Source organism: Manis javanica, chromosome 2 (assembly GCF_040802235.1).
Source record: "Manis javanica isolate MJ-LG chromosome 2, MJ_LKY, whole genome shotgun sequence".
In the NCBI taxonomy this organism is placed as follows: Eukaryota; Metazoa; Chordata; class Mammalia; order Pholidota; family Manidae; genus Manis; species Manis javanica.
In genome coordinates, this window is record NC_133157.1 from 32,379,049 (window position 1) to 32,404,905 (window position 25,857).

The 25,857-nt window shown below is 41.0% G+C and overlaps 3 protein-coding genes across 4 annotated transcripts in view; 1 reads left to right on the forward strand and 2 right to left on the reverse strand.

The window, feature by feature from the left end:
• NCBP1 (nuclear cap binding protein subunit 1) overlaps positions 1 to 835 on the reverse strand; it is a 38,264-nt gene extending 37,429 nt beyond the window's left edge. Inside the window, exon 1 of one of the 2 annotated variants that reach the window (XM_037004188.2) lies at positions 331 to 835. In XM_037004188.2, coding sequence (XP_036860083.1) covers positions 331 to 364 — 34 coding nt within the window. In that variant the 5' untranslated portion in view covers positions 365 to 835. Of the gene's footprint in view, positions 1 to 97; positions 308 to 330 lie in introns of those variants that run through there. The other variant, XM_037004191.2, reaches the window with a different exon arrangement.
• Positions 821 to 25,857, forward strand: part of TSTD2 (thiosulfate sulfurtransferase like domain containing 2) — a 28,100-nt gene continuing 3,063 nt past the window's right edge. Inside the window, exons 1-9 of the mRNA XM_037004203.2 lie at positions 821 to 964; positions 2,823 to 3,035; positions 7,018 to 7,331; positions 9,249 to 9,369; positions 13,148 to 13,273; positions 14,099 to 14,204; positions 17,139 to 17,257; positions 17,783 to 17,941; positions 18,505 to 18,643. Coding sequence (XP_036860098.2) covers positions 2,871 to 3,035; positions 7,018 to 7,331; positions 9,249 to 9,369; positions 13,148 to 13,273; positions 14,099 to 14,204; positions 17,139 to 17,257; positions 17,783 to 17,941; positions 18,505 to 18,643 — 1,249 coding nt within the window. The 5' untranslated portion in view covers positions 821 to 964; positions 2,823 to 2,870. The remainder of the gene's footprint in view (positions 965 to 2,822; positions 3,036 to 7,017; positions 7,332 to 9,248; positions 9,370 to 13,147; positions 13,274 to 14,098; positions 14,205 to 17,138; positions 17,258 to 17,782; positions 17,942 to 18,504; positions 18,644 to 25,857) is intronic.
• TMOD1 (tropomodulin 1) overlaps positions 12,451 to 25,857 on the reverse strand; it is a 93,537-nt gene continuing 80,130 nt past the window's right edge. Inside the window, exons 11-12 of the transcript XR_012127234.1 lie at positions 14,853 to 14,986; positions 12,451 to 12,724 (exon numbers count right to left, since the gene is read on the reverse strand). The gene's annotated coding sequence lies outside the window, so the exon portion shown is untranslated. The remainder of the gene's footprint in view (positions 12,725 to 14,852; positions 14,987 to 25,857) is intronic.

Consider the following 25,857-nt stretch of genomic DNA (forward strand, 5'->3'; position numbering starts at 1 on the left):
CACTGTCCCTAAGACGCAGCTGCACAGACACACAGGTGCCCTGCTTGGTGATGCTAAGGAGACAGTCCTAAAGAGTCCTTAGAGACCAGGGACCCACCAGGCCTCCTTTCCGCCGACGACTAAAGGAGTTGGGGCCGGGTTTGGCGGGGCGGGGGGGCAACGGCTTTCCAGAAGTCGACCGGCCACATGCCCGCTGTGCCACTCTCCTTCTCTCCGTGGTTCCCTGGGTAGAAAGGCTTTCTGTCCTTTCCCTCGCCGACCCGAAAACCAAGGAAGCCAAACCTCGGTCTCACCAGGGCGCGGCCTCTGCGGCCGGCCGAGAACACTCACCGTCGTTCTCGTCGCTGTGCCGCCGCCGCGACATGCCGTACGCCGGTGCGCTGCTGAGCCGCGATGCCGGGCGGGAAGCCTGGCAGGAGCCGTCGGGCAGCCAACCCGCGCGAGGAGCGCAGACCGGCGGCGCTCCGGCGCACTCGCTCGCTACCGCACCCGGAAGCGCGAGGAGGAGAGGCAGCCGGGTGGGCTCGTTGGGCCGGGAGAGCCGGCGTCTGGAAGTTCAGCAGGCCGCGGGCACGCAACCGCCCCTTCGGGCTCCCTCCGCCTCTCGGCTGCTTCCTTCTCCCGCCTTTCACTGTAAGTCCTTCCGGGACCACGCAGAGAGCTCCGCCTTTTCAGGCAGCCAGAGCCCGCGGGCCGCGAGCCACGCCTGGAGGGGTGGCCTCGCCGGGATGCAGTCAGCAGTCCCCGCCTCAACTTCGGAGCCTCTCTAGGGGCCTTCAATCGTTTTCCCGGCGGCCCTTTCGCTGACGGCCTAGAAGACTTCCGGAGCGAGGTGACGTCCGGGGCGTTCTTTCCTTCGTAAATACCCGGCGCAGGCTGGCGGCTCTAGGGCTGTGGGCAGTGACAACTGCTAGGCGGAGACGGTTGAATGAAGAAAGATCTAAGAAACGAGCAGGACTGGCGGGTACGTGCTCATTTCACTCCCACTTCCGGGCCCTTGCCTCCTTCGGGAAGCGGGGCGGAGAGACTGGACCAGGCTTGGCGCGGAGGCGGGGCCCAGGTGCCAGGCCCCGCCGCCGCTCGTACGGCCCTTGGGACTCGGAGACCCGCTCCAGCAGGAACTCCGGGCTTATCCCCTTGCTGTCATCTTACCTCTCACTCCTCTGAGTTGTTGCTTATGAAGGAACAGGTGATGGTTTTAGCAATGTTTTCAGTGGTTATTTGGTACTTAATGGACGTGTATGTGATCATCCTCTGCCCTGACGCCTCTGAAGCACCATGCCTACTTATCTAATTGCCTGGTCCATGGTCATCGGAAATTTCACACGTTTAAAATGGAACTCCTCTTTCACCCTCCTGGTCTAACCTAGTACTCCTTCAGTGTTACCCATTTCAGTAAATGACACCATCCATCCGACTGCTTAATAAAAAATGAGGTAGGAGTCATTCTTCTGTCTTCCTGTGCCTTCTCTTCCTGCATAACAATCTATCAGTAAACCCTGCCAGCTCTACTTTCAGAACAAATCCAGAATCAGACCACTTTATCCCTTCATTACACTCTCCAGGGACTTTCCATTGTAGATTCCATACTCTTGACCTACAGGTTCTACTCTCATTGGATATTCGAACCACTCTAACTCGCTTCGTTTTCCTCCAACAAGTTAAGATTGTTCTCACTGTAGGAATTTATACTCTTTCTTTTGCCTGAAGATCTCTGCTTTTAAATCTGCATGGATGACTCCTTGTCACTTAGGTCTCAGCTCAAATATCAGGTCCTTCCTGAAGCCTTCCCCAGCTACCCAGTTTGTTTATTTCATTCAACAAACATTGTATTTATTAACGTTTAGCACCTCCTGTGTGCCAGGCAGTGTTCTAGATGCTGAGGAAGCAAAGATGAGCGAAGGAAAACCCCTGCTTTCTTGGTGCTGATAACTATTCAGGAAACAGTGCAGTCAGAGGTAGTGAGCACAGGGAGAGAAAAGATGACATCAGGGAGGTGGTAGGAGGGGCTTTGTAAGGGTTTTGGACTTTATATGAATAAATGGAATAGCCTGGAGAGTTATCTCATTGACTTTTTGATGATGACCTCCTTCACTCCATAGGAGGGCAGGTAGGCTATTGCAGTAATTCAGTCAAGGAATGATGGTAATCAGAATGGGGCTGGTAATGTGTCTATTTTGACAGGATGTGGCCACAGTGGCAATTATTATATTTTATGCTTACATCTCATTACAATGGGACTTTCTTGGTTGTTATTTCTTCTAAGGAGGGGAATTTGCACAGGTCTAAAATTAGGGGACAAAAAGAACATGTTTATAACTGAAGGTACAAGCACACAGCTTGGCTGATTTGGATTAGACTTGGTGCTTTTCAGGTACCATTTACCTTAAATGTTTGCATAGCATGCCCCCTAACTCAGGTTTCTGCTCACATGCTACTGCCTCAGAAAAAGTTAACCCACTCTCTGTGTACTAAAGAGTGCCTTCACCACTCTCTTTCCTTTCCCTGCTTTTTTGTCTTCATAGTCCTTTCTAACCACCTGACTTTGTAAAACCAATGTATTAATTTGTTTATCTTCTTTCTCTTCCCACTGGAACATAAACTCTAAGAAAGCAGAGATAGTTTCTGTTTCATTCATTGCTATATTTCTAGAGTCTAGAACAGTGCCTGGCATAGAGTAAGTGCTAAATAAACATTGAGTGAATGAATGGACAGCTTGGGCTGCTGGGCCCCTGCTCATTTGCCTGACTGACTAACTGCAAGTTTGCTTCAAGTAGTAATCAAAGACTGACATTATTCTTTCTCCCTTGCTTACTTCCTAGGAGACTGTTAACTGAAAGGAAGCTGCCCCACTACTGCAACCAAACCAGATGCCTTCTTTCACTTCACCAGACCAAAGAGATGACCTGGAGGCCTGTGTTTTAAGATTTTCAGACCTAGATTTAAAAGACACAAGTCTTATCAATCCCAGTAGCAGTCTCAAAACAGAATTAGATGTTAGTACAAAGAAGAAATACTCATTTGCAAAGAAAAAGGTAAAATTGCTATTGATGTTTCAGGATCATTTTATGTACAGCTAATTCAGATGCATCTAGAAGTAGCTCATCAAGGTTGTCCTCCAGGGAATTGATGGCAAGTGAGATACTAGGCTGCTGCCATGCTTAAAGTAAGGTCTAATAGGGTCACTAACCAGCGATCTTAAGTCAGTGTCAGCAAAGGAGAGTCCTGGGCAAAGTGTGCTGTGGAACCCTAATGGTAGAGTACATGAGGACAGATCCTTAACAGAGGGGCTGAATTCCTTTCTGCTCCTAGGGTTGTAGGAGGAATCACTGGAACCCACGAAACCTGATTGCAAGAATAGACAGGCAGTAGGGCAGCTGCCATCTAAGACTCCTGATCTGGTCCAGCTGGCTGGGCTCTTTGGGGTCAGGACGGCCCAGAAAGTTGCAAGCTTACTGAGGACATTCTAATGGCCTCAAATGGGGGTAGTATTGATGCTGCCCTTCTGCACTGTTTGATGGTTTTTTCAGAGATCATTGGCTCAAACCTCCTCCTTCTGAAGCTCAGAGGAAAGAAAATGATTGAGGAAATGCAACTGAGGCTGTTTTCTTACCTCCAGTCCATTGTTCCGCTTCTGCAGTTATCTTTTGTTGGCTCCATGTTGATGAAGAATAGATATTTTTGCTTATAACTTCCTATCCACCACCCCTTCACCCTCATCTCACACAGATTTCCTTGAAAATGGAATCTAAAGGATACAAAAAGGTTTTAAAATAAGTTATTTTTGCAATAATTTAAAATTTAAAGGGAAGTTGCCACAATTGTACAGAAGACTTGCATGTCCCCTTTGCCCAGAGGCTCCATTCATGTTTCATCAAATGTCCCAGATGATTTTTATAGAGCCAGTGTAAGGTCACATGTTACATTTTAGGTGTCGTATCTCATGTCTTCTTTCTGAACACTTCCTCATTTTCCCTCCCTGAAATCATGACCATGACATTTTTAAAGATTATAGTGAGTTATTTTGTAGAATATTCCTTAGTTGTTTTGTACCCATGTTTCCTTTGGATTAGATTAAGGTTAGTGCTTTTATGAACAAGACTATCCACAAGAGATGTATTCTGTCATGTGGCTTACAGCAGCAATTTGTTCCATTGCTGGCAATGTTAATATTGGTTACTTGATTAAGGAAGTGCCTGTCATATCTCTGCTATGAAACTATTCTTTTTTTCCTCTTAATTAATCAGTATTTTGGGAGAAAATAGCTTGAGACTGTGTACATATCCTATTCATCTTTTATGTACTAGTTTTAGATTAATTGATTTTTCTTTGCTGAATTATTACTGTGATGGTTGCTAAATGGTGATTTTCTAATTGCTTCATTTCCTCTAGATTTATTACTTTGAATTGTGCTGCAAGGAAGAGCTTTCTTTTCTCCTGATTTATTAGTATCAGTGTGAACTTAAGGATTCCATTTTATTCAGTGGGTTATAATCCATTACTATCATTATTTTGATGTTCAGATCATTTCAGATTTGGCTGGGAGCCCCTTGAAGCTAGTATTTATGTCCTTTTTCCTTGCCCTCATCATTCTTTGAACAGTTACTTGCATTCTGAGTCAAGATGTTCCAGGCTCATCTTATAGTTTTCCTGCCCCATCCTTGGAATCAGGTATTTCTTCAAGGAGCCCTGATTCCCTCTGGTGGCGAATTGTCAAAAACCAAACCGGGGTTAGGTGAGCTCCTTGCTGCTAAGGTGTTGCTTCTCCCAGGACATCTGGTGGACAGAGCTAAGAAAATATGTAGATGAATACACATCTTTATGTATCATACACATACTGATATTTTTACTTTTATATCAATGAAATCAAACCAGGAGTTCATACCAATACCTTCAGTTCTATCCCAACATCATAGGATTTATTCAAAATTATACCTCCCCTATTTGATGAAGTTAGTGAAAAGTCTAGCTCCAATTAGTCCCAATATGTATACTTATTGGCTTATTTCCCCTCCACACAGTCATTCTCTCCACTCTGCCAAGCTGCCTCTCCTGCCAGGACCTGCCTTCCCCATGTAGGCCACACCCACCTCTGAGCTACCTTTCTGGCTCTGGCCTGCCTTCTCTTGAACATACCTCACACAGGCCTTAACTGCTCCTTTGTCCTCAGTGCCTTGTTAATGAGGCCCTGAGAGATCATGTGCTAAGCCATGTCTGCACTGGGCCTCCTTTCTTGCTCAGGCAGAGAGAAAGGAAGGAGGAGGGAAAGAAATTCAGATTTTGTGTGGTATTTCTTTAAAGACCGTGAACTTTTAAGGCCACAATAATAAGGTCTTGGATGCATAGGCCTTACAGTTCTATATAAACTAATAATCATAGTAATTATTGATGTGCTGTAATTGTCAATTGAATTAACCTGTGTAATTCCCAGCCTGGTACTTGTAAAAGTGTTTTTCTTCTGAGCACTGGCAGAGGACAAGATTTGAAGTTCAAAGTTTAATACAAAGAAGCACTTACATTAACATGATATTTCCTTTTTTATTACTTTTTTTTGACTATTGGGAAGGACTGACTACAAAAGAGGCTAGAAAATGCCCTCCACTGTAATTTCAGGCTACTGCATCCTGCTGCTTCAGTCTAAGACAGTCCAGATACAGCTGTGTACAGATTGAGGCAGTGATGCTCCGTAACTGTTAATCTTCAGAGTGCCCACTTTTGACTGTGCATTTAGGTGCATTTAAAAAGTTGTTGAAGAAAATACATATATGTGTAACACACACATATAATACATGTATATAATATGTAATACATATATAATATGTAACATGTACATATATAATTATGTAATATATACATATAATACGCACCCATATATATATTAGACTGGGAGGGAACAATCCTTGAGAGGCTGAGAATCACAGATCTTGTTTAACCTCTATACATCAAAAACACCGTAAATGAAATTGAAAAACAAATGACAAGCTGGTTGACAAATTTGTGATAACTGTGATCAACAAAAGGTCTCTAAAACCACTTACAAATCAGTAAGATGATGAATGCCACAATAGAAAAATAGGCAACAGATGTAAAGAGGCAAGTTAGAAAAGAACAAAGAATCAGTATGAAAAGTATTCAACCTCACTAATCAAAGACTTGCAAATAAAAACAGTACATTTCTCTTGCTTTTATTCAGGTCAATATTAAGAATATTGACAATAACACATACTGATAAAATGTAGTATCTGTGGATAAAATGGCACCCTCATGCATTATTGGTGAGCATATAAATTGGTACGGTTTTTCTGGTAGTCACTATCACAGTTGAAAATTTCATGCTTCTTCACCCCCAAATTTTTCTTTTATATATAAGTCCTAAATAGATAGTTACAGAAGTACAGGAAGATGTGTGCATGGAATGCTCATTCAACATTGCTTATAATTGTAAATATATATTGGAAACAAAAAAAGGTCCATTGGTTAGGAATTGGTTAAGAGAATTATGGTACATTCATAATTTTCTGTTTGCTTTTTCATTTTACAATAAGCATATATCATTTTTATTTTCCAAAAAACAAATCAAAACATTTTCTTACATTCCTTTCTTTTTTGGTGTACTTTTTAATGTAGTTGAGATTACATTATATAAGCAAATTTTATCCAGTTTTTTTCATTTAATATTATAAATGTCCCCCATGTAATTTAAAACTGGCTGCTTAATATTCCATAGTAGGTATACCCATAATTTTCTCGACTATTTCCTTTTTGGAAGTGACTGATAGTGTTGTTTATAATGTTTTACTAATATTTGAAATTCAAATCCTTAAGAATAGTCCTTAAAGAATTTTAAATTCAGGTATAAAGCTTACTAATAAAACTGTTACTCTCTCAGGAAGTTCTATAAAGTAGTAGGACATAAAACTAGAAACCCCTGTGGAAAGATAAGGGATTTCACTGAGACTTCTACTAGCCTTAAACCTAAGGTTATTTAACAATGGCATATTTGAAATGTAATTGCAGGCATTTGCCCTTTTTGTCAAAACCAAAGAAGTTCCAGCACCTCCTTTTGAATGTAAAGAAAAATGGTGGAAATGCTGTCAGCAACTATTCACAGACCAGATCAGCATCCACAGACATGTGGCAATACAACATGCTGATGAGATTTGCCACCAGACTGCTTCTATTTTAAAGCAGCTGGCTGTGACATTGAGCACCTCAAAGAGTCTTAAGTCTGCAGACAAAAGGAACCCTTTAAAAGAGTACCTTACTTGTAACCATGAAATGTCTGCTTGGCTCCCTGATATAAGCTGCTTTAGCCCTGATGAGCTGATAAGGTAAGAATTTCATTCTGTACTTTCGATTTAATTTTAAAAGTTTTTCCAGCCATAACGAGATACAACTACCCATCCACTAAAATGGCAAGATCCTTAAGGCACAGCATTTCTCTATGGGCCTAAGCTAGGCCAATAAACATACTTGTATGATAGAAAACTGCAGCCTATGCAGCAGCTTATAACCACGCAGCTGCCAGGTTGTGCTAGGTTTCTTGGAAGCCATCCTCCATCTTCTGTAGGGTGAGGTAAAGAACAGAAAATTGGATTATTTTTAAAGAGAAATGCGAAGGCCCAGAAGTGTTCATGATTCATCTGCCCTGAATGTCAGCTTAAAAAAAGAGCTTTTGTTACCAAATGTGGTTTTCTGAGCTGAATCTGTTTTAGAAAGAATGTTAACTTTTAGCATTGAGGACTACAATTAGAAGGTTAGGTCTTCCCTTTGAAAAACTCACCAAATCAAATTATAGCTAAAGGACAGATTTCTGATGTTAAGTGATTCCTGACTATGTGGTGAATAGAAAATGTCCACATTTGATACAATGTCACTGGTATTCAGTGCCAAGTTCCCCTTGTTTGTCATAAAGAAGAGGAGAAAGTTTGAGAATTGAGCTTCAAGTCAGACTTGAGCTAGTCACTAAAATTCTTTGTACCTTCATTCCTCGCCTCTAAAACTGGAATAATGCCTGCCCTGCTTACCTCACAGTATTGCTATATGAATTATCTAAAAGGATGATGATAAAAGCACTTGTGAACTATACAAATGTGGCCTTATTTTTGTATGGCCCTGCACTTCAAGGAATTTGCTTTCTAGTGAGAGAAAGAAAGGGATACGTGAAACAATTTGCACATGACACAAGACAAGCTATATGATATCCATTAAATTGTATGGTACAGACAATAATTTGTACAGGAGTTTAGAGAAAGGAAAACAAGCTCTAAAATAGACAAGATTTCAGAGGAGATTGGGCCCTGAAATAGGCTGAGGGTATTGATGAGGGAGTCCTAAATTCCAGAGCTCGATGTGACTTTCATAATCACCTACTATAGAGCATTCTCTGAAATCTGTGCAGCACCAGTTCCAGAGGATGCTAACAGGTTTGAAAAGAGATACTAAAAACAAGTAAGTTGGGGAAGCACTACGTTAAAATGTTAAGTGCAGGACTTCTCAGAGCCTTCAATAGATAAGGGGCTTTCCCTATGACTCTCAGAGGGAGATACTGTCTACTGGGTTTCTCAAACGTGATTTCATAGAACAGCTTAGAGCACATTTTGGGAGATGTGGTTTATTTTAGTTCTCTGACTTTGCAGATGAGGAAATCAAGGGTCAGAGATGATAAGAGACCCACCTGGGTCCCATGACAGGTAGTATTAAGACACCATAGTGTAGTAGAAAGAGTATGGGTGCTAGTGTTGAAACTGCTGTTGAAGCCCTGGCTGTCACTTTGTAGCTGTCCTACCTGGGAGGAACTGGCCTCAGTTTACTCAACTGTAAACTGGAGATAATAATAATCTGTCTCATGGGTAAAAGGATTACATGAAAAAGTGGAAGTGAAACCTTTTTATACTGTGAGAGATTCAAAACAGATACAGCCTACCTTAGACTATAAACCAGAATGGACTGAAATTTTCAGCTGTCCTGTAAAGTAGGGTCTTTGATACCTGTCTCATGGATACGATGATTAAGTGAGGAAATGAAAGTAAACTCACTGTAAAGTAAGAAGTTCAGTGCAGATACTGTCTTTAGAGCAAATACAGAGTTGCTTTTTGTTTCAGGAGGAGGACAGTAGTAGGCACAAAGGTAGGCGTGAGTTGCTCTATCCTGGCCTTCCTTCTGAGACTGGCTGGGTATACTTTATGACTTTAGCTTCCTTATGCCAGTGGCTCAAATACTCTTTCCTTGTGGTTTTCTTTTTCTAGTGGCCAGGGCAGTGATGAAGGGGAGGTGCTACTTTACTACAGCTACTGTGACTTGGAAGATCCCCACTGGATCTGTGCCTGGCAGACAGCTCTGTGTCGGCACCTGCACCTCACAGGCAAGGTAACACCTCTGCACCTTATCCTTCACTAGTTTCTTTTTACCTGCAGCTTGGATTGCAAAGGTTGTACTCCTAACGAAGAGAATTCACTGTTGGGAGGTCTTAGCAATAAGTGAAATCCTGCTAGGCCTTTAAATAGACTACTAAACAGCTAGTAACATCATGTTTTGTCAGAGTATTTCATGGTATGGACCAAGGCTCAGCAAACATTTTCTTAAAGAGCCAAGTAGTGGGTATCTTAGGCTTTGTACACAAAAATATTTAACCCTGCTACTGTAACATGAAAGCCATAGACAATACATATAAGAAAGGCTATGGCTGTGTTCCAGTACAGCTGTGCAAAAGCAGATATAATCTGTTGTTCCCTGGCATAGGGAAATATTCTTGGTATATTAACTGGAAAAATATTTTACAGAACTATGCCTACAAGTGTGATTCCAAGTTGCTTCCTACTTTTCCTAAAACATGCCAGAGTCTTACCATTTCATAGCATTGCCATTTCCTTTCCCTCTAGAACATTTTCCCCCTAGATCCTCACATGGCTTATTCCTCACTTGATTTCTCTGCTGAAATGTTAACCTCCTCAGAACTCTAATCTGAAGTAGTCCTGTCTCCAAAGCTCATCACTTTCTATCCCCTTCTGCTCAAAGAATTTCGAAGGACGTATTACTACCTGAAAGTGTAATCTTTGATTTGTTGTAATCCATCTCCCTTGTAGAATTTAAGCTTCATGGAGATGGGAATTTTGTCTTAATTAATTGGTGGATTCTCATTGCTAGAACAGGATTTAGCACATAACAGATAGTAAATACTTGGAGAATGTTAAAGGAATGCATGTATATTTGTAACAAAACAAGAGGTACCTGTGTGTAAAGATGGAAGATAGATATTAAAATGTTAATCATGATTATCTCTGCATGATAGGATTATGCATTTTTTCCTTGTTTTTTTTTTAAACATCCTTGATTACACATACATACGTACACATCTATATAGACATATATGTGTGTGTGTGTATTTTTTAAATTTAAATTTTTAAAAAAGTGAACTAAGTTCCCTCTGAGATCCCCTCTCGTTATGACACTGTGCTGTCATATGCCTAATCTTTCCCACACATGTTCCAGGTTTTAATTCCCTGAGGCAGTTCATTTGATCAGTGATACTTTGCACATCCATGTTTTCTAACAGTGACTGAAAACCACATTTACATACATGTCATTACCAAAGTCCTAACATTTCTACCTCTAAGATACCCCTGACTCCATTCACTCTCTCTTCCACTTCTGCTCCTTAGGCCAAGCCCCCACACTATGTTGCAGGAGCTGCCAAACTGCTCTGCCTTCCATCCTCATCTGCCATTTAATCCATTCTCCACAAAGCAGTCAGAATGATCTTAAAAGGGTAATAAAACATCACTCCTTCAAAGTCTTTCAGAAGCTGTCTAGTGGTACATTTTGAGTAAAACCCAAATCCTTAACATGCTCTTAGGTCCCTTCCTACCTTTTCCACTTACCTAATGCAGTTCAGAGCACTAACAATTTCTTGAAGTTTCTCAGGGCCCACAGAAGTTTTTTGTGTCTTGGGCTTTTTGTTCTCTTCGAGTAACTCTTCCACACTTACTTGTTTTCTCCTACTAATTTTTCAGTTCTCAGTTTTAATGATGCTTCTTCAAAGAGAACTTTCCCGACCATCAGACTAAACTGGTTTTTTCCAGTTCACTCACTCTCTAATACTGTCTTGTTATTTTTCATAGCACTTGTCAGTTTGTAACTTTTACCTTAATGTCTGTGACCTCCCTTAGTCTGTAAGCTCCAGAGGGCAAGACTTTTTTTATTAAACCATTATATCCCTAATTCTTAGCACAATTCTTGGTGCATAGGTAAAAAGACAGCAACAACAACAAAAAAAAACTGGACATTTGTGGAATGAGTACATTTATCATCTCTCTATACCTCGAAAGATGGATATTCTCACAGTAAACCTGAATGTACAAAATACAAAATCTATCTTTTTCCTTGATTTAGGGGCAGATTTTTACTCTTGGCCCAGCGGGAGGTGAACTAGCAGTGAGGATCCCTACCCACAAGGTGGCAGCACCTGCCTGGCTCTTAGGCTTCAGCGGTACATGCTCAGGTCTTGAGATAGTTTTCTGCTGGTAGGACATTGGGCAGAATACTGGCCTTTAGATAGGGAAAGAGGAGAAGCTGAAAATTCTGGAATTATGGGAGAAGAGATTCTCTTTCCTACTGCTATACATTCTTTATTGCTTCAAGAAAGGTAGAGATTGCTGTGCCCCAGCTATATAGGGAGTAAATGTGCTTGTCTTTTATTTGGGTCCTATATTAAAATAACAGGAAAGAATCTACTAGCCTACCCTAAATACAGTTACATAGAAGTACATACCTCTTCATCATATTTGTCACAGTCATAAATAGTTTTAGAATAGATTTCCTAACCTTAGAGTGGTCTAGATTCTATATTTCTATGTAGTTCCTTAAAAAAATAGAAGTTGGTAGTGGGTACTGTAGCCTGTACAGCAGAGATGGCATATGCACCTTACTTTCTTCTCCCATCACCAGATTACAGTACTCTTTCTCAAGAAGCTCTGGATGTGATCCAGGGTCCTCATAGAGCTCTGGACAGCCACACTAGTGAGCTGGCATTAGCTTGTGAACTGAATCTCATTTGTATCCATGCCCTAAAGAACTAAATCAAGTGAGGCAATAAAGTATCTTCTCTGGGCCTTGAAAAGTGCAGCCTTTTAAATGTTTCTAATTCTAAGGCATTGGTAGATAACATTGTTGTGTAAATAGTAGTAACATTGTAGGAGCTTGAATTAAATTACCTCTCTCTCAGAGAGTACCATGATATCAGTGTTGTACTTTTCCTCTAGCATTTTTTTCTATAGAGCTCAACTATAAAGATGATGCATTTTTGAACTCATAGATTTTGTAGTACGGAGACAACTAACTTGGCAGGCCCTCAGAGCACCGCCTAAGGTAGGGCCCTTCATGTCAGGCTCTCTTGTCTACTAACCAGTGAGGCATTTCAAAGGGAACACAGGGCTCAAGAAGCCAGAAATCCTCAGTTATGGATACACATTTATTTTTCCCAAATAATTACTGAGTGCCAACTATGTGGCACACCGTGTTCTGGGCACTGATTATATAACAGTGAATGAAACAGACACAACACCCCTCCTGGAACTTGGATTCCGTTAGGTGGGTTTACAGTGCTGTGCTTTCCCCCAAACACTGTGCAAAGATGTGCTCACCTGCATTCCCATCTCTCAGGTACACCCTGTGCTGTAGTAGGACTTGGGTAGTATCTCCTCAGCAATTTTTTCTTGTTTTTTTCCTGTATCAGGATGAAGAAACTGAGGTTCAGAAAAGTAAATTAATTTTCTTCTGACCACACAGCAAGTAAATGGCAAAGCTGAATCTTGATCCTAGATCTGCTGACCTGGATTTAGCTTAAGCTCCAATTCATTTCTTTGGCCATTGGACAATTGGAGTGCCACAGCAAATGCAGCTTTCCAGAAGTTTCATTCAGTCCATTCTCTTGTTCAGCGCACATTAACTGAGTAACTCATCTGAACTGTGGGCAATGGCATTTTAGAAAAGTACAAGTATCTTTGTATGGTAACACTTTGGTGTCCACAGCAGCATCTGCTTTTCCTGTTAAACTCATTGACATATGTGAGCCTGTTCTGCTCGGAGAAGATGTAAACTAAGCTTAGAATAGGCTATATCCCCTTTCTCTCACCATTTTGTGTCCCAGGTTCGAATTGCTACAGAAGGAATCAATGGGACAGTTGGTGGAAGCAAATTGGCCACCAGACTCTATGTGGAAGCCATGCTTTCCTGCCCATTGTTTAAGGAGTATATGTGTAAGGATGATTTTAAGGTAAGAAAAATCGAAAATATAATGGATTTAGAGCCATTTGCTTCTACCTTATGCCTCTTCCTGCTCTTGGTTATGAACAGAAGGTCACTGTGGAGAAATAAGCAGTGCCAGATAAATGCTCTTCCCCCTTGAGGTTATAAGGCTGTGCAGTGGAAAGAGCATTCTTTCTGGTGGAAGGTCCAGAAAGTCACCATGTGATCTTGGGCAAGTTAGTGCCCTGTCTGGACTTCAGTCTCCCTTATAGAACAAGGACATTACAGTTTACACAGTCTAAACACTACAACTTAGATGTGCTTGCTCACTGGAGGGACCACCTGGCTATTTCAGGGGATCACTACTTTTTTAGTAAACCTGGCACTATAAGAACAGCATTTCAGACCACCTGGGGGAATAAAGCTGTTGCTCTCACAGATGAGTGGCTTTGTTTGGCTTTATACTTTGTCATAGTAGGTGATAAAGGTGGTGGGAATTATCTTGCTAGTGTTAGTCTGATGATGATAGGAAAAGAAAGGCAACTGCTCTAGAACATGTTGGAATTGCTCAGTGGTGTTTGTTTTATAGTTAAATGCTTATAGCTATAGAAACACCTTGTCAATTTAACATTTCTGCACATAGTTGGTGTGCAATAAATATTTATTAATGTTGAATTATCTGGAACATTTTAAGCTCTAACTTCCTTTTCCTGTTGTAACAGTCCTTAATTTGAGATTTCTTAAGACCTCAGCTATCATATTATAAAAAAGATGTAATTCTTAGATTTGACACTTGTCTTAAGCCTGGAGATGGGAGAGTAAGACTGTTCTGTTTTGTTTTGTCATTGGCCAGACAAGCAAAGGAGGAGCGTGCTGTTTTCCAGAATTGCGTGTTGGTGTATTTGAAGAAATTGTGCCCATGGGGATCAATCCCAATAAAATCTCGTACAGGAATACTGGTATGCTTGCCTTTAGAAGAAAAATTTTACTCTTCTCCAGAGGGAAAATAAATTAATACAGAGAAAATATAGAGAAAAAAAATTAGACACTCTGATCAGCAAGAATTGTGATGAATCCTCTCTTTAAAGTAGCTATCGGGTAGTTAGCACACGGGTCATTCAGTTCTTAAATTGTTTTTTCTCTTTGGTGCTGTGGTAATTGAAGATTCACCCCTTAGAATGATCTTGGTTATTCTTCATGAGGGTTTGGCAAGAAATTGTATTCTCTTTCCAAAGATAGCAATTTTGGAAGAGTATAATTATTACTTATAAATAGTTGAGCTGAACAAAACAAACAGGCTTTTTGCTATAGGAAGCAGGTGGCTTTTAAAACCAAAGCAGTTTGAATATATATAAAGGTTGAATCACTGTGTTGTACACATGAAACTATTATATCATGTCAACTATACTTCAGTTAAAAAAAAAAAACCCAAAGCAGTTTTTGGAAATGTTCCAGAATGTTCTCCTCTTCTTCTTCCCCATGGTTACCATACATGGTTGAAAGACATTTGTTTGGCAGGGTGTTTTATTCTTGTTTTACTTTTTACTATGAAAATTTTCAAATATTAAACAGAAGTAGAGAAAATAGTACATTGAGCTCCCAGGTACCTATCACGCAGCTTCAGCAGTTGCTAATTCATTGCCAACTTTCATCTATACCCTGTCTCCTTCTGCCGTCCTGGATTATTTCAAAGAGAATTCTGATGTCATCTCATTTCACTCACATATCTTAGTAGACATTTCTAAAAGATAAATATTTAAAAAATAATATAAAACCATTATCACATCTAAAACATTTTTAACAGTAATTCTTTAATACCATCAAGTATCTAGTCAATACTTAAAATTCCCAGTTATTTAATAATTTTTAAAGTTTCTGTTAGGATTCAAGCCAGGTCCACTCATTTTAATTAAACATTATGTCTCTTTAGGTCTCTTTTAACCTATAGATCTGCCTCCATTTTTTTTTCTTTGCAGTTTAATTTTTGAAAGAACTAGATCACTTTTTATAATTTCCCACAATCTGGATAATGCTGATTGCCTCTCCATGGACTGTTCATCTGTCCTCTGTATTTCCTATAAATTGGAAGTGAAATTTAGAGAGTGCTGTCTAATAGAAATATAATGTGAGGCACATAGGTAATTTTACATTTCTGGTAGCCACATTTAAAAAAGTAACAGGAAACAAGTGAAACTAGTTTCAATAATACTACTTATTGCAGTATAGCCAAAATATTTAAACATGTAATTGATGTAAAAAATTGAGATTAATTTACTGCATTTTGCATACTAAGTCTTTGAACTTCTATATCCATGTCACCCTTATTACAGCACATCTCAAGCCACATTTCAAGTGCCTGTTAGCCACCCGGGGCTAGTGGCTACCCTATTAGATAGCTCAGATCTAGAGACTTGATCAGATTCAGGTTTGATTTCCTTTTTTTTAAATTTCCTTCTAAGACTACTCATAGGTAGTACTGTTCTCTTTAATCAGGAAGCACAAAGTTCTGGTGGCTCTACATTCATTTTTTCATATGTAGATATTTTTTTAAAAGGCTCAGAGTTAAGCCCTCAGAGATAATTGGGAGCAAGATCCAAGTGTCTGGGAGAAGAGACTCAGGCATCAGGAGAGAAGGGCCGGAAAGGGCTGTGTCCACTTAGTGGCCCTTCCTCAGCAGGAGGCAGGATGACTACAAACGGTTCCTCCTTGGCGCGGCAGGCCTGGCAGGATGTTCCGGGACCACCGGCTCCGGGCCATGCTGTGTGCTTTTGTTTGAGCCAAGCCGTTTGAAGGCACTTCTTTTAAACATGTCCACATGAGTCACTGTCCATTTAGGCCTTCTCGGGGCCTGTAGAGCAGGTACAGTAATAGCAGCAGGAGCAGCCTTGGTTCCTCGTGGCTTCTGGAAGGAGAAGGCTTAGCAGATTTCCATGCTGCTCATTGCAGTTCTGAACCTCCCTTTTCACCTCACTGTTTTGGTGACTGTGTAATTATGTGACAATAACAAAATCTGGCTTTGTTTCAATCTCCCTAGACTCCTAGGTTGGGCAGGTAGGAATCCAGATTCCTTGGCCAGGCCGTGAGGCCTCCAGCCCCGCCTGGGTGCTCAGCAGTTTCAGGCGGTTGTTGGGGTACATCCTGAGTGGAATGAGGCCCCTTGGTGCTGTCAGGCTCTCTCATGTAGTCTGCTTGTATTTTACTTACCTTCCTCATCTCCTTTCTCTCCGTTCTCTAGCTTTTTCATACTTTTCCCTCTCTTGCTCCTTTCTCATACATCATTCCTGCTGTCAACCCATCCAGTCCTTTTCTCTTTGACTCATGCACACAAACTTAGACACATTGTTCTTACCTTTCTGTATATTTCAAAAACACATTCCAACCTTATTCCACAAACTTAAGCTCACAGCCTGTGCCAAAGTTCTTAAGCCTTGAAGTTGGACTCAACCTTGTATAGAACAGTTATCAAAGCCTATATAGTCAAGCACATGCATGCCCCATCTGCTCCAGGTATAATGACAATAGAACACTGGTTGTAAAATGGACCAGCAAACCCACATGGCAGTTTAGATCGCAATTGCCTAGCTTGATAAAAGCTAGGTAAGACCTCAGTCTCACTGGGTAAGACCAAGGAAGAAGATGCAAAGTTCTTTGGTTATTTCTAAACTGCCAGGTCTCCATAGTGCTGAACTTCGGAGGAGGGAGAATGAGGATATCTGGAATTGCTCAATTATTTCACCATGATCATCAGATAGTGTTATTTTCAGACTTAATTTCAATTATGAAGAGAAGAGGTTTAGGTTGGAACAAACAAAGTAACTTAGAAGTCATCAGGCCCACTTGTTATTTAGGTTTGCTTTTGTTCTGTTTTAACTAAATTTTTGGTTTGCTTTTAGGAGTCCATTTATCCCCAGGTGAATTTCATAAAGAAGTTGAAAAATATTTGTCTCAGGCAAATAAAGAACGAAGTGATACTATCCTACTGGACTGCAGAAACTTCTATGAAAGCAAAATAGTAAGTAAGAACCAGGATTGACTTCCTTGAAGTGGTAGGTCTCCCCGCTCCCACAGCATGGCGTGTTTCTCAACAGTATGCTCAGTGTGCCTAACTGTGGCCGAGTCACATGCGTCTCTTCCCACTGCTAGCAGCTTCCGAGAAACAGGAGCCTTTGAACTCAGAATCTGGCAAGAAAGTCTGAGAAAATATGAATTAAAAGACATCTTGGCACTTAATGTACGTTTGGCTCCTGTGTGCCTACCCTTGACAGGTATCAGGATCTTGCAGTTTTCTTTGGGCAGCCTCTCCAGTTCCCCTAATACTCTGGGAAAATGACCCACAGACCAGCAGTCTTGTTTCTGAGTCACAGATCTTGAAGTTAAAATGTGAAGTTAAAGAGTGTGGGATGAGAACAGCACACAGCCGGGGGCAGCTGTGTGTTTGTCTCTGTGTGTATGCGTCTGTGTGTGTTCACACAAAGAACCTTCATTCCTATCAGGTATGATTTTGAGTAATTTTTCTTCTGTTGCTCCTATATTGTAGGGACGATTCCAGGGCTGCCTAGCCCCAGACATCAGGAAATTCAGTTACTTCCCCAGCTATGTTGACAAGAATTTAGAACTTTTCAGAAAGAAGCGGGTGCTGATGTATTGCACTGGAGGCATCCGCTGTGAACGGGCCTCAGCTTACCTGAAAGCCCAGGTGAGTCACCACCCTGAGGGCACTGCAGGCAAGCGGGTGAGGAAGGCTCCCCCAGCAATGGTGTGGAGCTTGCTCCCCACCCCACCCCAGTCAGCCAGGGATTTACTTTCCCCTCATACGGTTCCAGCAGAAAGTTGATAAGCACAAAATCTGAAGTTCTTAAATCTCAAGATACAAAAAGCACTTAACAGTTTTAGAGACTCATCAAGTGCCAAAGGGAAAGATCAGTTAACAGCTCCCTTTTCCTAATCCTTTTGCTTGATCCTGAGAAGAGCACATTCAGTAACATTAGATGTCCCAACAGGTGTCTTCCTATATTTAGGGGGCAGCAAAAATAGTTGGGCTTCCCAGGATCTAGAGTGTAGGCCCTGAGTGCTGTCCTCACTCACCCCTAGCAGACGAGACCCGGCCAGTTGGTTCCTTTGCTCTCAGGGTCAGCAGTTTCTCAGGGTCCTGCGGGGCAGCCAGGAGCCCCACTTGGCACTCCTCCCAGTGCGCCACTCTGCTGTGGAGGTCCTCACTGGTCTCTGCTCATCTCCTCCACTCTCCTGTTGTTTTTGCAGGGAGTGTGCAAGGAAGTGTTCCAGCTCAAGGGTGGCATCCACAAGTACCTGGAAGAGTTTCCTGATGGTTTTTACAAAGGGAAGTTGTTTGTTTTTGATGAGCGTTATGCCTTGTCCTACAACAGTGAAATCGTGTCAGGTAGGTCAGCCCAGGCCCCGAACAGATACTCATGGTCAGGCACAGTCTCTGTATTAACTATTCAGAAGGCAGGCCTAGTAGTGATTACTTGAAGAATAAAAGGGGGGAAGGAGTATGCAGAACCACCATTTCCCAACAGGAGAGCAGACAGGACCCTGGACTGGAAGTCAGGTCCTAGGATCCTGGCTTTACTATTTATGACTTAGGCAAGCCTTTTAAAATGGGGATGATTTCACTTGCTTTCTCTAACTGCTAGGAGTTGAACTAATAGGCTAAATTGGAATTCTTAACTAGGAGTCAATATATAAAATTCAAGGGTTCTATGAATTTGCATGGGAAAATAATTATGTCTTTATTTATTTATTTATTTATTTTTGGTATCATTAATCTACAATTACATGAGGAACATTATGTTTACTAGACTCCCCCCTTCACCAAGTCCCCCCCACATACCCCATTGGTCACTGTCCATCAGCGTAGTGAGATGCTATAAAATCACTACTTGTCTTCTCTGTGTTGCAGAGCCCTCCCCATGCCCCCCCAACATAATACATGCCCCCTTTCTTCTTCCCCCCTTCTCCCTCCCTTCCCACCCATCCTCCCCAGTCCCTTTCCCTTTGGTAACTGTTAGTCCATTCTTGGGTTCTGTGAATCTGCTGCTGTTTTGTTCCTTCAGTTTTTCCTTTGTTCTTATACTCCACAGATGAGTGAAATCATTTGGTACTTGTCTTTCTCTGCCTGGCTTATTTCTCTGAGCATAATAGACTCTATGTCCATCCATGTTGCAAATGGTAGGATTTGTTTTCTTCTTATGGCTGAGTAATATTCCATTGTGTATATGTACCACATCTTCTTTATCCATTCATCTACTGATGGACACTTAGGTTGCTTCCATTTCTTGGCTATTGTAAATAGTGCTGTGATAAACATAGGGGTGCATCTGTCTTTTTCAAATTGGGCTGCTGCATTCTTAGGGTAAATTCCTAGAAATGGGATTCCTGGGTCAAATGGTATTTCTATTTTGAGATTTTTGAGGAATTTCCATACTGCTTTCCACAATGGTTGAACTAATTTACATTCCCACCAGCAGTGTAGGAGGGTTCCCCTTTCTCCACAACCTCACCAACATTTGTTGTTTGTCTTTTGGATGGTGGCGATCCTTACTGGTGTGAGGTGATATCTCATTGTGGTTTTAATTTGCGTTTCTCTGATGACTAGCAATGTGGAGCATCTTTTCATGTGTCTGTTGGCCATCTGAATTTCTTCTTTGGAGAGAACTGTCTGTTCAGCTCCTCTGCCCATTTTTTAATTGGATTGTATGCTTTTTGTTTGTGAGATGCATGAGCTCTTTATATATTTTGGATGTCTACCCTTTATCGGATCTGTCATTTATGAATATATTCTCCTATACTGTAGGATGCCTTTTTGTTCTACTGATAGTGTCCTTTTCTGTACAGAAGCTTTTCAGCTTGATATAGTCCCACTTGTTCATTTTTACTTTTGTTTCCCTTGCCCCGGGTGATATGTTCATGAAAAAGTCACTCATGTTTATGTCTGAGAGATTTTTGCCTATGTTTTTTTTTTTAGAGTTTTGTGGTTTCATGGCTTACATTCAGGTCTTTGATCCATTTCGAATTTACTTTTGTGTATGGACAATGATCCAGTTTCATTCTCTTACATATAGCTGTCCAGTTTTTGCAAACACCAGCTGTTGAAGAGGCTGTCATTTCCCCATTGTGTGTCCATGGCTCCTTTATCATATATTAATTGGCCATATATGTTTGTGTTAATATCTGGAGACTCTATTCTGTTCCACTGGTCTGTGGCTCTGTTCTTGTGTCAGTACCAAATTGTCTTGATTACTGTGGCTTTGTAGTAGAGCTTGAAGTTGGGGAGCGAGATCCCTCCTACTTTATTCTTCCTTCTCAGGATTGCTTTGGCTGTTTGGGGTCTTTGGTGGTTTCATATGAATTTTAGAACTATTTGCTACAGTTCGTTGAAGAATGCTATTGGTAATTTGATAGGGATTGCATTAAATCTGTAGATTGCTTTGGGCAGGATAGCCATTTTGACAATATTAATTCTTCCCAGCCAAGAGCATGGGATGAATTTCCATTTGTTAGTGTCCTCTTTAATTTCTCTTAAGAATGTCTTGTAGTTTTTGGGGTATAGGTCTTTCACTTCCTTGGTTAGGTTTATTCCTAGGTATTTTATTCTTTTTGATGCAATTGTGAATGGAATTGTTTTCCTGGTTTCTCTTTCTATTAGTTCATTGTTAGTATATAGGAAAGCCTCAGATTTCTGTGTATTAATTTGTATCCTGCAACCTTGCTATATTCTGATATCAGTTCTAATAGTTTTGGAGTGGAGTCCTTAGGGTTTTTTATGTACAGTATCATATTCATCTGCCAATAGTGACAGTTTAACTTCTTCTTTACCAATCTGGATTCCATGTATTTCTTTGTTTTGTCTAATTGCCATGGCTAGGACCTCCAGTACTATGTTGAATAACAGTGGGAAGAGTGGGCGTCCCTGTCTTGTTCCCAATCTTAGAGGAAAGGCTTTCAGCTTGTCTCTGTTCAGTATGATGTTGGCTGTGGGTTTTTCATGTATGGCCTTTATTATGTTGAGGTACTTGCCCTCTATACCCATATTGCTGAGAGTTTTTATCATGAATGGATGTTGAATTTTGTTGAATTCTTTTTCTATGGAGATGATCATGTGATTTTTGTCCTTCTTTTTGTTGATGTGGTGGATGATGTTGATGGATTTTTGATTGTCGTACCATCCTTGCATCCCTGAGATGAATCCCACTTGTTCATGGTGTATGATCCTCTTGATGTATTTTTTAATTCGGTTTGCTAATATTTTGTTGAGTATTTTTGCATCTATGTTCATCAGGGATATTGGTGTGTAATTTTCTTTTTTGGTGGGGTCTTTGCCTGGTTTTGGTATTAGGGTGATGCTGGCTTCATAGAATGAGTCTGGAAATATTCCCTCTTCTTCTATTTTTTGGAAAACTTTAAGGAGAATGGGTATTATGTCTTCTCTGTATGTCTGATAAAACTCTGCGGTAAATCCATCTGGCCCGGGAGTTTTGCTCTTGGGTAGTTTTTTGATTACCGGTTCAATTTCTTTGCTGGTAATTGGTCTCTTTAGATTTTCTGTTTCTTCCTTGGTCAGTCTTGGAAGGTTGTATTTTTCTGGGAAGTTGTCCATTTCTTCTATGTTTTCCATAGCGTATAGTTTTTGTAGTATTTTTCTGATTCTGTTGATGTGTGTAGATTCTCTTTTTCTTTTTATAAATCTGGCTAGGGGCTTATCTATTTTGTTTATTTTCTCAAAGAACCAGCTTTTGGTTTCATTGATTTTTTTCTATTGTTTTTTTCTTCTCAATTTTGTTTATTTCTTCTCTGATCTTTATTATGTCCCTCCATCTGCTGACTTTAGGCCTCATTTTTTCTTCTTTTTCCAATTTTGATAATTGTGTCCTTAGACTATTCATTTGGGATTGTTTTTCCTTCTTTAAATATGCCTGGATTGCTATATACTTTCCTCTTAAAACTGCTTTCGCTGCTTCCCACAGAAGTTGGGGCTTTGTGTTGTTGTCATTTGTTTCCATATATTGCTTGATCTCTATTTTGATTTGGTCGTTGATCCATTGATTATTTAGGAGCATGTTGTTAAGCCTCCATGTGTTTGTGAGCCTTTTTGCTTTCTTTGTACAATTTATTTCTGGTTTTATGCCTTTGTGGTCTGAGAAGTTGGTTGTTAGAATTTCAATCTTTTTCAATTTACTGAGGCTCTTTTTGCTGCCTAGTATGTGGCCTTTTCTGGAGAATGTTCCATGTGCACTCGAGAAGAATGTGTAACCTGTTGCTTTTGGATGTAGAGTTCTATAGATGTCTATTAGGTCCATCTGTTCTAGTGTGTTGTTCAGTGCCTCTGTGTCCTTACTTATTTTTTGTCTGGTGGATCTGTACTTTGGAGTGAGTAGTGTGTTAAAGTCTCCTAAAATGAATGCACTGCATTCTATTTCCTCCTTTAATTCTGTTAGTATTTGTTTCACATATGTTGGTGCTCCTATATTGGGTGCATATATATTTATAATGGTTATATCCTCTTGTTGGATTGACCCCTTTATCATTATATAATGTCCTTCTTTATCTCTTGTGACTTTCTTTGTTTTGAAGTCTGTTTTGTCTGATACTAGTATTGCAACACCTGCTTTTTCCTCCCTGTTGTTTGCGTGAACTATCTTTTTCCATCCCTTGACTTTTGGTCTGTGCATATCTTTGGGTTTGAGGTGAATCTCTTGTAAGCAGCATATAGATGGGTGTTGCTTTTTTATTACTATGTGTCTTTTGATTGATGCATTCAGTCCATTTACATTTAGGGTAATTATTGAAAGATATGTACTTATGGCTATTGCAGGCTTTAGGTTCGTGGTTACCAAAGGTTCAAGGTTAGCTTCTTAACTATCTTGTCTAACTTAACTCGCTTATTGAGCTATTATAAACACAGTCTGATGATTCTTTATTTCTCTCCCTTCTTATTCCTCCTTCTCCATTCTTTGTATGTTAGTGTTTTTTTGTGTGTGTGTGTGTGCTCTTTTGTGTTTCCTTTGACTGCTTTTGTGGGTAGTTGATTTTATTTTTTGCCTTTAGTTAGCAAATTCCCTCAACTTTTGCTTTTCTGGGAATTGTTTAATCCCTCCTTCATATTTAAATTATAATCGTGCTGGATACAGTATCCTTGGTTCAAGGCCCTTCTGTTTCATTGCATTAAATATATCATGCCATTCTCTTCTGGCCTGTAAGATTTCTGTTGAGAAGTCTGATGATAACCTGATGGGTTTTCCTTTGTAGGTGACCTTTTTTCTCTCTCTGGCTGCCTTTAATACTCTGTCCTTGTCCTTGATCTTTGCCATTTTAATTATTATGTGTCTTGGTGTTGTTGTCCTTGAGTCCCTTGTGTTGGGAGTTCTCTGTGCTTCTGTGGTCTGAGAGGCTATTTCCTCCCCAAGTTTGGGGAAGTTCTCAGCAATTATTTCTTCAAAGACACTTTCTATCCCTTTTTCTCTCTCTTCTTCTTCTGGTACCCCTATAATGCAGATACTGTTCCATTTCAATTGGTCACACTCTTAATATTCTTTCATTTCTGGAGATCCTTTTATCTCTCTGTGTCAGCTTCTTGCTTTCCTGTTTTCTGATTTATATTCCATCAATGGCCTCTTGCATCTCCTCCATTCTGCTTTTAAGTCCTTCCAGAGATTGTTATATTTCTGTATTCTCTCTTCTTAGCTCTTGCATATTTCTCTGCAAGTCCATCAGCATGGTTATGACCTTTATTTTGAATTCTTTTTTAGGAAGATTGGTTAGGTCTGTCTCCCCAGGTTCCCTCTCAGGGGAGGATGTCTGTATGCTTCTGGTCTGAATCAAATTCTTCTGCCTTTTCATGGCGATGGGCAGATGGTGTGTGTGTCAGCTGAACGAACAAAATACCTTCTTGCTTGCTCCTCACGTTCCTCTCCTGGGAGAACAGCGACCCCTAGTGGCATGTGCTGGACAGCTGCGTGCAGATGGGGTCTCTGACTCTTGCCCGACCTCTGTGGAGTAAGCTCCCCACAGTTGCTGTGGGCGTGGCCGACCTCAGGCAGCTGCTCTGCTATGGCGGGGCTGTGCCAGAGGGGGAACAGGCGTGAGGCTGTTTACCACGGTGAGGGACCTCAGAGCTGCCCTGCCGCCCAGGGGGTTAGGGCACCCGGAGTTCCCCAGGCTTCCCAGCTGCTAGGCTGAGTGGCCCGGGACGCTTCCGTCCAGCTGTGAGGCCCCTGTCCCTTTAGGACTTTCAAAAAGCATTCACTTTTCTTTTGTCCCAGAGGCGCCAGCTGCGAGGACCCGCTCACAGGTTTTACTGTTCCGTTTCCCTAGTATCCAGCACACCACGCTATCTGTGCTCCCAGTGCGGATGGCTAGGGCTGGGTGTTTAGCAGCCCTGGGCTCCCTCTCCCTCCCCGCTCCGACTCCTCTCCTCCTGCTGGGGTAGGGGTGTCGCTCAGGTCCCGCCGGGCCGTGGCTTGTATATTACCCCTTTTGCGAGGCGCTGGGTTCTCACAGGTGTAGATGTAACCTGGCTGTTGTCCTTTATCTTCTGTTCTCTCTTTTAGGAATAGTTGTATTTGTTGTATTTTCAAAAATATATATGTTTTTGGGAGGAGATTTCCGCTGTCCTACTCACGCCGCCATCTTGGCCTCTCCCTCAATTATGTCTTTATTTTTATAACCCCTCACTAAATACAGCACTAACTTCAATTATGAATGTAAGCAACAAATCAGTGTATTAGATGTAACTGTGACTTCGTCATCAATAGAAATCACAGTATTCTTATACAGTAACTGGGATGTCTCAAAATAGCATTTGTGTTCATCATTACTTCAAAATGGAAGTAGTTGTTAGGCCCACCGCTAAGTCTTATTTAATAAATGTGTTAATAAATATCTTGCTGTATCATAGGTTTTAAAAAATATTTTGGTATTTTGTATTCTGTATAATTGGTTTCCTTCATAATCCTATGTATTTTATTTTATACACTTTAAAAACATTTTTCTAAGACACAACCCATAGTCTTCACTAAATCGCCAAGTAAATCCATAGCACAAAAGTAAGAACGCCTAGTTTAAATAGGCTATGGACACATGTGGTATGCGCTTGGAGTGGGAGGTGGGACATTCCAAAGTGGGAGCTGAACCAGGGCCAAGGCTGGAGGCAGGTGGTCACAGGAGCCTGTGGTTTGACTCTAGTTTTGAGTTCTAGCTCACATGTGGTACCTGATGGGAGCAGTTAGTAATAGAAGGATGGGAATAATCCTTTAGAAAAGTAGTTTTTGCCCCTGTGTGCTGCAGTTTGGGACAGGAAAGGTCAGGGGCAGACAACCCTCATGGTTGTTGCAGTTTCCTCGAAGTCCTGTGATCAGAGACTTCGAGTGAATTGCCACTCAGGTAATGCGTGAGATTTGTGTTTGATTGTCCTCTCCCCTCTCTTCTTGTTCTCTTTATTCATTTTATGGTCTTGATTTATGTGTCTTATTGAATGCTATTTCAGGTGTGTTTTGGAACTAGGTGGAGTATAAATTACAAGTAAATAGAAATAGTGAATTTAAGACTGGTACTGAGGAAGTAGTGGAGGACTTGGTGGGTACCTGCGTGTGAGTG